The 14,550-nt window shown below is 56.7% G+C and overlaps 1 protein-coding gene across 3 annotated transcripts in view; it reads right to left on the bottom strand.

Moving 5' to 3' along the window:
- Positions 1–3,311: 3,311 nt before the first annotated feature.
- The window catches only part of RTN4RL1 (reticulon 4 receptor like 1), a 74,100-nt gene continuing 62,861 nt past the window's right edge, over positions 3,312–14,550 (bottom strand). For all 3 annotated transcript variants that reach the window (XM_081580045.1, XM_081580046.1, XM_081580047.1), the window contains one exon: positions 3,312–6,411. In XM_081580045.1, coding sequence (XP_081436171.1) covers positions 5,084–6,411 — 1,328 coding nt within the window. In that variant the 3' untranslated portion in view covers positions 3,312–5,083. The remainder of the gene's footprint in view (positions 6,412–14,550) is intronic.

The raw sequence follows: 14,550 nt of genomic DNA, 5'->3' as shown, positions 1-14,550 counted from the left end.
TCCCGCGTTGCTTTTGGAGCATGTCAACACAGACTCACAGCTATCCTGTGCTTGCTCTCCCTTGGGGCATCCTCTGCTGCCTTGCCCAGTGGACATTTTAAGATCATGACCCACCCTGATTCCAGGGGCCCTCTTAAAAGAGACAGCTGAGAGAGACGGTACAGGTAGGCATGTCTCACGCTGAGCCTCCCTTTCTTCCTGGCTTTTCGGTTGTACTGTGAGTTATTTAGCCAACAATAGATGTTTATGTATACTTTTCAGAGCTTGTATTTATTAACTGCCTGCAAAGAGGAGAGATGGGGGAGATTTATACTGAAAGCACAGTGAGTTAAAAGGGACAATTAGAGGAGCAGAAAGAGATATCGAGTAGAGAGTTGAAAAGGATATTTTAATGCACAAAGGTTCTTGAGATATTTCCCAAGTAGACAGAAGGTAAAAGAAAATTGGCCCATTACAAGCTGATGGTGGGGAATTGGTAACATGGGATGGGAGTAATAGCTGATGGGCTAAACTCCTACTTAGACCAGAGAGCCAGGCTGGGAGGAGGTGAGCTGTAATGCAACCACGGTTGTGTCAAGAGGCTGAACATTAGATACTGAGGGGGACCCCATCAAAAGGTACATTCGCTGCTGATCCAGCAAAGAAGATACACAAAGCAAGGCTGACATCTTCCAGGTCAGGGTGGAAAAGGCCCCTGAGGAGCTGGGTCCCAGAGTCGGGTCCACCCAGGGGCTGGTGGGGACAGTCTAAGTGGTGGAAACTCAAGGGCAGATTTTCTGGGAGCCACCAAATCTCTGAGGCTCCCAGCCGACTCCAGGGAGCCCCAATCCCAGAGAAAACCTATTCTCTCTGACCCCGGATGCTGCAGCTTGTCCTCCAAGAAGCTTTCCTGGCTCCTCCCAGCCCCCTCAAACCTGCCAACAGGCCTTCTGGAACCCCACATTTGCCATAGTGGTAGAGTGCTGAGTGGTTAGTTAGGTGACAAGTAAACATTTGCTAAATGGGATTCTTGGCTCCCTGGTAATGAACAGCCCCAGCAGGAGAGGAAAAAAGGGAGGTGCAGTCTCGGGGGAGTTCTGGGGATCACTGATGGTCTACTGAAGCCATCACATGCTGGGGTGTCTGGGCAGCCCTGTGGAAGCGAGGAGAGGGGCTGAGGGCTGAGCCCTTAGTGGATGGGGAAGGAGGGAGTCTGGGAGATAAAACAGCTCTGGGGTATTTCCAAGCTTGGAAGCAGCAGGTGTCTGGGAATGGGACTCTGGCCCAGGCACACTTCCAGGGAGCGCTCCAGCCTGCTGGCACGAGGGGAGGATCTGGCTGAGTAGAAGAGGTAAGGTTTCGATGATGAAATCCACTGTTAAGGAACATTGGCAAGCGTGCCATGGGTGCGGGCCACGTGCTTGCAGAGGCACTGAGGGTCTGGAGCAGGAAAGAGGACCCCAAAGTGGGGGGCTCACACCTCCACTTTTGGAGTAGAATCCAAGTTCCCCAGGTAGGATCCCTGGGCCTTTTCCTCACCAGGTTCACCTTCCACACCTCCCCAAACAGCATTCCCAGTCTTCAACTCACAGTTGGTCGCAGATATCCCAAACGTGGTAATATGCATGCCCCAATCCCTCTGCCTGGAATACTCCCCACACTCTTCTCTGGCTGCCTCCTCATCCTCTGAGACCCATCCAAGTGTCACCTCCTCCCGGAAGCCCTCCCTGACAGCCCCCACCCCGCCTGAGTTTCTCATGGTGGTAATGGGGTGCAATTACAGAGACACCAATCCCACTCTGGTTTCACCGATTCCACACTTGTTTCCACATCTAGGCTCTGAGATCCTTTTGGCAGAGCCACGTCTTTGCACGTCTAGGTCCCCAGAGCCTGGGCCAATAGTTGCCATAAGTAGATCCTTGTTTAAAGCTTGTTGAATGAAGGGTAGGGAGCTGGCCAAGCTCTGCGGTCTGGGGAGGAACTTGTGGAGAGAAACGCTGAGACCACTTGTGGCAGATGAGCAGATGGCTCCCTCCTGGGGCCTGGGGAGGGCAATGAGCAAAGGTGGCAGAGGGGCTGGCCCCACCACGAACAAAGGGGTGGGGGATGGCCCTCGCCTCTGGGAGGAGGATGGGGCTTCCCAGGCAGGAACCCACCCTTCCCTGCCCTGAACCACCCAGAAGAGATGCCAGATCTGGTGAATTGAGGGGCCTTGGCTTAGCTCCCAATGTGTCAGCTTGCTCCGATGCTCTGCACAACGGTGTCATTGTGCCTGCGTACCATATGAGCCGCTGAGTGACAAGTGATGTCATCCACCATAGAGCTGCTTTTATTCCCTCTACTCTTAGAGGAGCAAGCTGCTGAAACACACCTGGCATCCTGGGCCCCTCTGCCTCGGCTCTAATAACAGTCAGCAACCACAGACTGCGCTGTGCTTGACAGAGGCAGATCATTTATAAAACATTAGCATTTCTTGTCCTGACATTTCACTCCCATATTACAGGACTTACAAAGTCTTTTTAAAAAAAATTTAATAAAGTGCTTAGACTCTTGATTTTCCCGCTGAGAGCTGTGCTGTCTAAAGTTGGAAATGAAATCAACAACATAACAGCATCCTCAGGTTCTAAAGGGGACAGCTAGGCCTGGCACCGGCCTGGGTAAGAGCAGGCAGACCACTGGGAGCAAATGCAGATAATTTGTTCTGCCGCCACCAGACTCCCTTTAGGGCACATTTCCAGCCCTGTAATTAGGAGGATTTGTCCAGGCCTGGAAACACAGCCTCTTTCCTCTATTTGGGGGAACTTGCTCCTTTCTTCAAAGCCAGGGAGATGGGTGCAGCCTCCAGACCCCACAAACATCCACTACTCCATGGATCAGTCCCTGGCTTCCTGGAACACCCTCTGGATCCTGGGAACTGGCAGTTCCCTTCCAACCATCCCCCAGAGCCCACTTGAGAATCGACAGCTCAGCTGCTGCAAGTGAAGCTCTTAGGAACAGGCCAGGAGTGATCCAGGGCCAGCCTGCTCCGGGGACAGCCACAGAAATGGTGCCGACCCAGTGCAGCCAGAGCATGGGAAGTGAGTCATGTCCTGTGTCAGTGAGCGAAGAACCACGGAACCGAGAACGTGTGCATGCATGTGTGTGTATGTGTGTGTGTGCGTGCAGGCACACGTGTCCCAGTGAGTCAGTGTGCCCCTGCTCTAAACAGCTCCTCTCACCGACAAACGTGCTTGTGTTTTCAGAGCTGAGCCTAGCCAGGCTCACCCACCCCCACGAAAGCCTGGGATCTGCCACTCCTTTAGAAATGCGGGGTTAGGAATTGAGAAACAGGGTTCTTTCCAAGAGAATTTTATTATTATTATTATTCTCTCTTAATTGGATTCAATGTTTCTTGTACCTGACACACAGCCTCTCTGGTGGGGAATTTGGGTTTGTGCAAAGCCAAAAACAATTGTGTCCTCTCAGACCCCAGCCAGCACCATGGCTGACCTTGACTTGCGTCCCTCTCCCCTGTCTCTGGGCTTTCCTGCTCCCTTCCCTGCACGTCCCCACTCCTAACCCCTGAGTCTTGCCACCCTCCTGACCTCTCCCTGTCCCCAGGGCATCTTCAAAGAGTCCAGGAGGGATGGGGCCTCCGTAATGCAAAAGTGCCTGAGATGGTTCTTGAAGTGCCCTCTTTGTTCCCCTTCTGCTAAGGCCACCCGATGCCACCCTCCTGCCACCCTACCCAGGACCCTAGCTGGGACGCCCACCAAAGAGCCTCAAGGAAAAATTCAGCAGCTGAGCCACGCTGGAGGCCTGGGCTCATGCCCAGAGTCTCCCTGGCCCGTCCAGACTGTCACTGTGCAAGCCCTAGGCTGACAACACTGCCCAGCCTGTTGGACTAACACTGTGGATGCTGCCTCGCCCACCGGCCTAAGAAATCCAAATTGCCTTCCTGGCCCTTCTCCTTCCAGCCCCTTCCCAGGGGCTGGCTCCCTGGTGTCCAACAAACTGCTTCTAGCTTCTCACCCTGATGCCAACAGCTGCTGTACTGGGAGTGATCGGGTGCTCTGGGGCGGCAGACAGTCTTGTGTTGCGTATAAAAACATGGTGATGCTCTAAATATCTAAGAATATTGGTCCCCTGAAGTGATTCTTGCGGCTTCCCCTTCTCCCTGACCCTCTCCACTGTCTCTTGGCCCCAGGCCTGGGAAAGCCCAGGTTACACAGGGACTACCATTGCCAGGTTGGGATTCTAGACAAAAATCCTAGAACTCCTTTAGTGCTAGAAATCACCAATACAACCCTTAGTTCTGCAGATATAGTTTTCCGTATAGTTTATGAACATGATAAGACATACAGTTAGGTAAGGGAGTAGGGAAAGGACCTGTGCATTTGTGTATATATATGTAGAGAGTGTGTATATATATATGTGGACATAGTTATAAAACTGCACCTCCTGTGAGAACCCCATTGCACACGATGAAGTTCTAAATTTCAGCCTCTTATGATCTTGCCTTTGGTAATTGGTTCTTGGAGCCCAGCAGCTGGGCCTGGTCTGCCAGGGTTGCCTGAGACATCAGGAATGAGAGGCATTACCCCCAAAGGAGGGACTGAAGGTGGCACATGGTTGGATTCAGGGCAGGGTGACTAAGCGGCCTCAGATAAGAGCCAAAATGCCACCTGCTCACATGCCCCCACATAGTTGGCGGACCCAGCCTCTCGTCTGTTCGCTGAGTCCTGCTTCCTCCAGGGGTGGCAGGGCCCCTTCAGACGTCTCCAAATGACCAGGATTCCACAGAGCTCAGCTCCCGTGGGGCACTGTCGCATTGTTGCTAATGAAGGATTCACCTTGTGGCTTCAGCTGCCTTGCTGGGTGGATGCTGTCCGTGGGTGCTCGGTGAGGGGGCTGGCTGGGAACAGCTGGGTGGGATGCACTAAACCCCCCTCGGCTTGGGGCTGTACACTTTGGGTTTATAATCCACCAGCCAGGGCCCAGACAGCAGCCAAAGCCTCTATAGCCTTTGCCTGAAACCCAGCAGATCCTCCACTGATAAAAATAGAAAAGAAATCCTGTTCCTTGGTGGACATGTGGCAGTGCTGGGTGCTGGCACCCCGTGTCCTCAGCGGAGAGTGACCACCAGCCCCAGTATCCAGGCCAGGAGTGAGGCCCTCAGGGAGGTGCCCGAGGAGGCCTGCTGCACCCCGCTGGGGGCACGGATGGGGGTCCTGCGGGCACACTTGCCCTTCCTCTTGGGCCGCGCTGTGGGCATGAAGTCAAAGCTGAACTTGTGCTGGTAGTCGGGGGCGTAGTCCTGCAGCTCGGGGGCCTGCTTCCCGGAGCCCGCCTTGGAGACCTGGTTGCGATTCCTATGGCTCGTGCAGTTCTTGCCCGGCTTCTTGGAGCCCGACCGAGAGCCGGGCAGATGGCCGTGCGGGTGGCCCTTGTCCCTGGCGGGGCCGTGGGGGGGTGGGTGGTGCTCCTTGCGGGCAGCCCTGTCAGTGGTGGTGAGCGTGTGCGACTTGATCTGGTGCGGGGACGTCGGCCCCGTGCAGTTCCGGAAGTCCTCGGCCCTCAGCAGCTTCAGGTCCTGGCCGTGCAGACGTTCGGGGGACGCGCAGGGGACCGCCGAGCTGGAGCCCCGGAACCTCTGCAGCCATTCCCACAGGGAGCGCGCCCGGCAGCCACAGTCCCAGGCATTCCCGTTGAGGCGGAGGAACTCCAGGGCCCCCAGGGGTGCCAGGCAGTCACCTGGCAGCTCAGAGAGACTGTTGTTGAAGAGGAAGAGGGTGGTCAGCCTGCGGAGGTCGTGGAAAGCCTTGTGATGGACCCACTGCAGCTGGTTCTCATGCAGTAGCAGCCGGTCCAGATTCACCAGACCCCGGAAGGTGTCCTGGCCCAGGCTCCACAGCTTGTTGCCGTGGAGAAACAGGTGGCTGAGGTTGACCAGGTCCACAAAGATGTCGTCCTGAAGGTACTCAATGTGGTTGTCCTGCAGGTAGAGGTACTGCAGGCTGTGCAGGCCGCCAAAGATGCCGGCCGGCAGGGCGCTGAGCCCACACTTGTAGAGGTAGAGGGCGTGGAGCTTCACCAGGCCCTGGAAGGTCTCGGGGGCCAGCGTCCGCAGCTGCCGGTTGTCGCCGAGGTCTAGCTCCTCCAGGTGCACGAAGCCCTGGAAGGTGTTGGGGTCGATGAAGGTGATGTTGTTGGAGTAGATCCACAGGGTGACCATGGCGGGGCTGAAGTGGCCCTGCCGGAGGAAGGTGATGTGATTGTTCTGCAGGAAGATGCGCTCGCTGTCCTCGGGGATTCCCTCGGGGATGGCGGCAAAGTTGTGCGCCTGGCAGCTGACCGTCATGGGCGCGGGGTAGCACACGCAGTCCCGTGGGCAGCCGCCGCCCAGGGGCAGCTCCCCGGCCAGCAGCAGCAGCAGCAGTTCCACACAGCACCCTGGAGGGGAGAGAGAGAGCACAGCCAGGTCAGGGAGGTGGGGCGCTGCCCGGGAGGTGGGAGGACACTCCGGAAAGCCGGGCTCCACGGGTCTGTGAGCCTCCTTGGTCGCCAGGGCTCTGTCCTTGCCTTTGCCACACTCAGCGGTCTGGGGTTGGGGTCATAGCTCCCTGACTCCTGATGACTTCCCACGTCCTGGCGCCCCACCTCTTCTGGGGGTTTCTATTCCAGCCTGGGTTGTGAGGTGGGTTGGTGTAGAGGCTGCGGTCCCCCTATACCTGGCGGACTTCTTTAGCCCCACCCCACAAACTCCAGCCCCGCCCACAGCTTCTGAGCTCCGCCCCCTTAGGCGCTGTCAGCCTGGCTAGGATTGGGGTACCGCCCATGGACCCAGCAGCCAGCCTCGGGGGTCCTGTCCCAGCTCTGCCACTTACTTAGCTTTATCTGTATGAGCAGATAGTGAGTGGGGTAGGCTCCTGTTCTAACAGAGTAAATATCTCATTTGGGTTCTTGAAGAGTCTTTTTATTTCAATTATTCCCAATAACAAAGTGTGCAGGCATGTCACCAAAGTTTATCTTGAAAGATTTCTCATTTATAGTGCCTTCCATGTCCTCAAGCATGCATCATCCCCCATGACTTAGTTTCCTCGTTTCTAAGTAATAATAGCTGTTCCCTGCAAAGCACACGTGTGTGTGTGTGAGAAAGAGAGAGAGAGGGACAGAGAGAGAGGAGGACTGCGGAAGGCACCAGGACTGATGGTTCTGGGGTCCTAGGAGCAGCCAGAGAGAGACTGCCCCTCACTGCGGTCCACCGTCTGGTCCCTCCCCTCTCCCCGCCTCTCTGGAGATCCCAGGCTACCACTGCAAATCAGGCCTTGCCTCTAGATTGTCCGGAACATTTCCTCTGTAGCTTCTCTCTAATTGGGCATTAATTAGGCATTCGTTAATGGATCCTTAAAATAATTTATTTTCGGATGTGTCCAGCCTGTGGTCGGATAACAGTCACGCACTCATTATCGCAGCAGCCTCATTATGGATGATCATCATTACCTGCCTTTTTCCAGGGTCGCAGCTGCCCCAGGCAGCCTGGCAGGCGCGCCAGTGTTGTGGGGACCGGCTCCAGGCCTGTAGACCCCCGCCCTGCAGGGCCAGGCCATCATCTTGTCCCTGCCGGGGTTGGCTTCCTGATCCTTCCCTTCCATCTTGGCCGATCACTGGCCTCTGGGGAGAGCTGGGTGCCTAGGGCAGCTCAGCTGGTTCTTCCGGCTGCCAGCTGTGCCCAGAGCATGTTGGGTGAGAGAACCAGCCCTCCCGGCCACACTCGGGCTGGCCCCTACTCCCAGCATCGGGCCGGCCGCTGCCCCAGAGCTGCCTGCCCAGGCTCCAGCGGACCTCACCACCCCTGCCACTCTCTCTTTCCTCCCAGAAACGGCGTCGTAAATAAGTGACAGCTCCCAGCTGTTGGGAGTTATGGGCTCCCAGAGAGTGGCAGCTGCTTCCTGTCCCCCTGTAATCACCCGGCTTCAACAACGTTTCCAACACATAAAAATCATCGCACATAATTCGGTTTCTGCATAATTGTGTTGGGTTGCGATTTCAGAGCAATTACAACCTCGGCGGTTGTGGCAATGGTGGCAGAGCAGCTGTGAGTTCCCATTCTGGGCTGGGCCACGCTCTCTGCCGCCCCTGCCCCGCTTCAGTCATCACCACCATTGAAACAGTTTGCAGCCTCGGCCCCAGGCAAGGGTCCTTTTCAGCCTCAGTTTCCCCGTGTGTAACAAGAGTAGGAGAGGATCGCTACGCCAGCACTCCCCAAGTGGAGTCTGATCTCCAGCCCATTACTGCCCGCCTAGGTCTGGCCAGGGGGCCCCAGCCCTGCAGGAGGAGACTCTGCAGTGGGAGGACCCCCTAGGAGCCTGGCCCCCAAACCCAGGCTGACTCTCAGGGAGCCTGCCCACTGCCTTGAGCCTCCAACACCCGGGCTGGGAGGAGGGCCCAGCACACACCAGTTGCACCTTCCACACAGCCCGCCACCCCATCTCCCCTGGATCAGCTCTGCTCCTCCGCCCGGCCCAGATGGCCCCGGGGAGGTGCCCCTACCCTGCCACCCCGAGGGAGCCCAGGGTCCCCTTCCTAGCTCAGGGACATTCAGGGCGCTCACTGTGCTGAAGGGGACAGGGCCGCAAAAGACCCCCACCCCCACCCCCTGGGGTCCTGCAAAGACAAGGCACTTCCTTTCTTTAAGTCAGGCAGGGAGCACGGCCCGCAGTGGGAGCAGGCTGAACCCTGGCAGGCTCAGTGTTAATACCACCGACATTTGTGAAGCGTATAGAGTTTACAGAGTGCTCTGCTCACGCTCCTTGGAGCCTCAGAACTACCCTGTGTGGTGGAGGGGTGGGGGAGGAGGTTTCCTGCCCCCTGACCTGGGGTGGGGCAGACAGCCCTTCTGCCTGCTACTGTGGCTCCGTCTCTGAAAGGCCCTGGGAGGGGGTTCTCTGAAGTCATCCTCAGAGAAGCTGGAGGTGCTCCATAAAAGCCACACCCCTCCCTCAGGCAGGTGCCCCCGAGGGTGTTGAGGTACACGGGAAGCCGGGCAAAGACCCCGGTTTGGGTAAAAGAGCCAAAAGTCCAAAAATCTAGGCGTGGCCTTAGCGGTTGGCATATGAACACACTTTGGCAGGTGGTAGGGGTCAGATATCAGGAGCGGAGGAAGGGGTATAAAGGCGTCACTCAGGGCAGGAGCCTGAGAGGGGCTGTTCCCCTGAGAGGGGCCCAGGAGGAGGCAGGGACCCCAGGCGATGCTTAGAGCTGCTCTCCATCATCTGGTACCATCCAGATGCCAGAGGACCTGGACTAGTGACCCCTGCCCCCTCCCACTGGGCACTGAAGTGGGTCTCAACTGAGTCTGCTTCTCCAGCCTGGAAGCTGGTCCCATCTCCAAGGCCCTGGACCAGCTCTCCCAGCCTACCCCGCCTCCTTCTGCCTGAGCCAGTGTGTGCCCTGGTCATGGATCATCACCCTGCCTATTTCTTCCCAGGGAGGCTGGCACTGCTTCGCCACAGCTCCTTCTGTGCCCCCATGCCCGCTCTATGTGGCCCATGGGAGCCCCGACCCACTGATTACTGATTAATGTACTAACAATGACACTGGTGCCTTTGCTGTGCGTTTTAAGATTGCAAATTAGCATGGATACAAGTCTCCGTGGAGGAGCCTTATGCTTCCTCCCATCAGCTTCCTTGCCCCCTCCTGGGGAGCAAGGAGATCACTCTGCCTGAGGGGGCTGGAGAAAGTAAGGTGCGGACTCAAACTCTGGACTTCCTCTGGCTCTCACCCTCCACTGTCTCCTCCCCTGATCCCCTTTTCTCCCCCTGCTCCCTGCCAACTCCAGGGGCATCCACCTGACTGTCTACTCAGCTGCTCCCAGACCTCCTAACCTCCCACACATAGATCTGCAGCCTCATTCATTCCTTCCTCCATTCAACACTTGCCACCAGAGTCCTGGAGTATGCAGAGTGCCAGGGTAGGGAGGGGCCTGGGAAGAACTTGGCAGGTGGGTTCAATTCCTGGGTTGGGAAGATGCCCCTGGAAAATGAAATGGCAACCCACTCCAGTATTCTTGCCTGGAGAATTCCATGGACAGAGGAGCCTGGAGGGCTACAATCCATGGGGTCACAAAGAGTCAGACACAACTGAGTGACTGAGCACACACACACAAGTAGATGGGGGTCTCAATACCAGGCTGTCCAGCAGGTGCCAGGCCCAGATAGGTGCCTTGGGGTGTGCATAGGGAAGGCACTTGCTGCCTTGTGCCACTTCCTCCATGAAGTCTTCTTGCTCCCCTGCCAGCACAAAGGATGTGCAGAAAAGGAGAGCCATTACTGTTTTCATGTCCTATGTGTGTGTTCGTGTGTGTCAGCGCGCACTCAGTTGTGTCTGACTCTTTGCGGCCCCATGGACTGTAGCCCACCAGGCTCCTTTGTCCATAGAATTTTCCAGGCAAGACTATCGGAGCAGGTTGCCATTTCCTACTCCAGGGGATCTTCCTGACCCAGGGATCGAATCCACATCTCTTGCATCTCCTGCATGGCAGGTGGATTCTTTACCACTGTGCCACCTGGGAAGCCAGTCTTCATGTCCTCTTTGCCTCAAATCCCCAGATCCCTCACCTGCTGAGCAGGGACCTGTGAGGGCCTGGGTGAGTAGCCTGGGCTTGGGCAGTCCCCTCACCCAGACTCAGCAGCCCATTCATAAGCTGTGCCTATGAAAGTTTCCATAGGGGCTGGACCTCGTGGGCTGAGTAGAAAGGGCATTCCAGGTAGAGGGCAGCACATGCCAAGGTACTGAGGTGGGGAAGTAGGCAGCAGGCCTTGTCTTACCTCAGCCCTTCTCTTAGCTTCTAAGTAGCTTGAACTCCCTAAGAGGCTGTAACTGCAGCTTAAGCTGGATGAGGGGTACCCAGGGCTGGAGAGGCCAGAGAGCTCCCCACTGGGACCAGCACCACTGACAGGGCCCCTGCTCCTGTCTCAGGGGCCCTGCAGCTTCCCTGCCCCCAGGAACAGGAAGGGAGCTAACCAAACAGGACCCAACCCTGTACCAGAACCGAGTAGCAGGTTCCTTACTTGGTATCCTCCTGATACCCCACAGGTGGGAGGCACAGAGGGGAGGAGCTGGCCAAGTCCACACCACTGGCTAGCAAGCAGGACAATGGGGGGAGCCTTGTCAGAGGGCTGGTCCACCCTCCCTGGCCCCAGGGTCTCGGGCCTCACTCTGGCCTGAGTCTGGCGCCTGCCCCTCCCCACTCCCAGGCAGGGCGACAGCCCAAAGGGCTGATATCCCCAGGAGCTGCCAGGCAGCTCGACGGGGCTCTGGAGGCTTAGAGACCAGTCAGCCGTGTGGTCAGTCCTTCTGCCTCTGCAGCCTGCCCCCCCTGCACGGGGCTCGCTCCTGGCCCCCCTGCTGCCCCAGCCTGGCCTGGCGCTCCTCTCTAAGCTAATCGATGCTAACGGGATGGCTCTGCCGCCAATAACGGCCTCAGGCCAGGCCAGCTGTGCTCACAGAGTGACTGGGGCCTCCGGCCACGCGGCACTGCCCCTCTGTGCCACACCCAAGCCCAGGTCACTTCCTGGAGACAGAGAAGTCAGCTGGGGCAGAGCTGAGTTTCCCTCCTCTTGTCCTCTCCATGCTGGGCGCATCCTGCCTCCAGCCTTCTGTACACGCAGTCCCCTCTTCTGGAAGCTTGCCCCAGGACACCTGCAGGGCTCCTGCCCTCACCTCTCCGTTCAAGCCCCTCCCCATGTCACCTGCTCAGGGAGGCCTTCCTCAGCAGCCTTTGAAAATATTTGTTTATTTATTTAGGGGCTTCCTTGGTGGCTCAGACAGTAAATAATCTGCCTACAATGCAGGAGACCTGGGATGGGAAGATTCCCTGGAGAAGGGAATGGCAACCCACTCCAGTATTCTTGCCTGGAGAATCCCACGGACAGAGGAGCATGGTGGGCTACAGTCCATGGGGTGGCAAAGAGTTGGACACAGCTGAGTGACTAACACTTTCAATCCATTTATTTTTTTTGGCTGCGCAACTCGGCTTGTGGGATCTTAGTTCCCCAACCAGGGATGGAACCCAGGCCCTCGGCAGTGATAGCACAGAGTCCTCACCTGGGAATTCCCCCCAGCAGCCTATTTTAAATGACCCCTTCCCTGTTTTACTTTTCCCTAGAACATTTCTTCTTTCCTAATAAATTCCCGTCATTTTTCAATTGACGTTATTTTCTGTCTTCCCTCACTTCAGGAGCAGTTCCACAAGGAGTGATTTTGTCTGGTGTTCCGTGCTGTACCCTCAGGGGCTAGAACAGTGCCTGACATACAATAGGTACTCAGGAAGAAAATCCTAGGCCCAGAGCCTGGCTCATAGTAGGTGCTCAATAAACATAATGGTTTTGATTAGTACACAGGCCTCCGGGGTGAGCAGAGACTTAGCTGTGGCTCTCTCTGAGGGGCCCTTGGCCAGCATAGAGGTGACACGTGGTGAGGAGGACTCGGGGAGGGAGGGGAGACACCGGGCCTGCCTGGGGCCTGGGGCAGGGTGACCAGCACAGGTTTGTCTGGGACTCAGGAGTTTCCCAGGACACAGCACTTTTAGTGCTAATATCTGAAAGTCCCAAACAAATGTCAGTCACCCTATCTGGGGGCCAGGAGTGCCGTGGCCCCTCCAAAAAACTTCTGGCCACAGGATGAAGAGCAAGTAAACAGGCAGGCATGAGGCGCGATTGTTCTCCAGACCCACACCTCAGGCCCTGTGGTTGCAGCTTGGGGCCTAGATAGAGCGTGTGTGTGTGTGTGTGTGTGTGTGTGTGTGTGCGCACATCTACATGTATGTTTATCTATGTGTGTGGACATGTGCACATACCTGCGTGCCCGCATGTGAATATTTCAGCACACCTTTGTCTCTAGAGACCATCGAGGGGGCTGGCCTCCCAGCGCTTTCATCCTGAGTGTTCCTGAACTCCACCCCAGGGAGGGGGCAGGGCCCTCTTCCGAGGAGAGGCACACCCGCCCGTGACATCCCCGTCTTATCTCAGCGCCCACTCTGGCTTTGCCTTTAGCTCCTGCTCTCCTCCTGACACGCTGAATTATGTATCCACTCCAAGCCCCTCCAGCACACCAGGATCACTCTCAGCTGGGAAGTGGGCGGCACCTTATTGAAATAACCTTTCGGCTTTCATCTGCTGCAGCTAGTCCCCCGAGCGGGCCTGGCTGGGAACGCCGTGCTAATTGGGCCGCCAAGCTCTCAGGAGGCCTTGTTGGAGCAAACTCGGCCTCCTCTATCCTCTGCCTACCCATGTCTATCACCTCCTCGCTGTGGGGGTCCCTGCATGGGATGCAGAGGTGGAGGGGTACACTGGAGGCTGGCACAGGCAGCTCTGTACCCATGAACTGCTTGGGCCTGGGACCAGTCCCAAGGGCAGTACGTCCATGCCTGGACAAGCTCAGACATATCACTAAACCTCCACAGCCTCAGTTTCTCAGTCTGGGAATGGGGACTTAGAGCACCTGCCTTCTTGGGTGTTGGCAGCACTCATTGAGGCTGTGCTCTGAACTGGTACCCAGACCGGCTGCAGGGTGGGGCATCCCCAAGGCTGGGAACTGCCTTACCATTACCACTACTCCATCAGAGGGAGCTGCTGCCTCCCCGCCCCCAACCCCGTGGACCCTGGCTTTCACCCCACCCACCATGATGCTCCCAGACCCCAGAGGCCTGGCAGAGGGACCTGACAGATTAGATACCAAGTCAGGGCTCAACCTCAAGTTCCTGCCAGGCCTTGGCTGCCCCAGGGCATAGCAGGTGGGGACGAGGTCTTGACCTCCCTCTGTACTTGACCCTCTCTCCCAGTCCATCCCCCCACACCTGGAGCTGCCAGCTCTCTGCACAAAAGCCCAGGTCATACGAGCTCTATTTTCACTTTGCGAAGCTGCCCCGGGCTTATAATATGTGTTCACTGCTACTCAAATTTGCTTCTCAGTTTGTGGGCCCCAGAACCTGGGCTGTGGCCACCAGGACTCCAAGGCTGAGGACAAGGGCCTATGAGAGCCAGCCCTTCCCAGGGGCTTCGGATAAGGCTCTAGGCCCTGTCTCCTCCATCTGGAACCAACTGTCTGTCCCCACACACCCCAGAAAACTGTAGGCCCACCCGCAACCAGACAGGTCCCCTGACACCCACGTGGTGTGATTACTGGGGCTGGGAACCTCTGTGGGGGTGGGACAGTCCTCAGGGGCAAGTGTCCATTGAGATGCTTCCTAAGGGACTCCTGAGGGCGTGTGCAAGAGGGGAGTTGGAGGGGTGTTCTACCAATCCCTGAAGGAAAACAGAAGTTGGAACCCAGCCTTTGAGAAGCAGATGCAGAGCTCTCCACCAGGACCCTTTGTTCTGAGTCCCTGGAGCAGCCACTCCTTCCTTGCTGTTTGTGAAAGGCCTTTAGAACTCACGTCCTGTTTATTGATCAGCCGGTTCTGAATCTATCCTCCAGTTCTTTCATTCATGTGAGGAACAGCTCCGTGCTTGGTGCTACAACAGTAAGGGACATGACTCCTTCCCTCGTGGAGCTTACAATCTAGGGGGAGATGATTTAAACAACCAGATA

This window comes from Giraffa tippelskirchi, chromosome 3 (assembly GCF_054371585.1).
Source record: "Giraffa tippelskirchi isolate mGirTip1 chromosome 3, T2T-mGirTip1v1.2.pri, whole genome shotgun sequence".
NCBI classification, from domain to species: Eukaryota; Metazoa; Chordata; class Mammalia; order Artiodactyla; family Giraffidae; genus Giraffa; species Giraffa tippelskirchi.
Note: the sequence above shows the minus strand (reverse complement) of the source record. Positions and strands in the feature narration are given on the sequence as shown.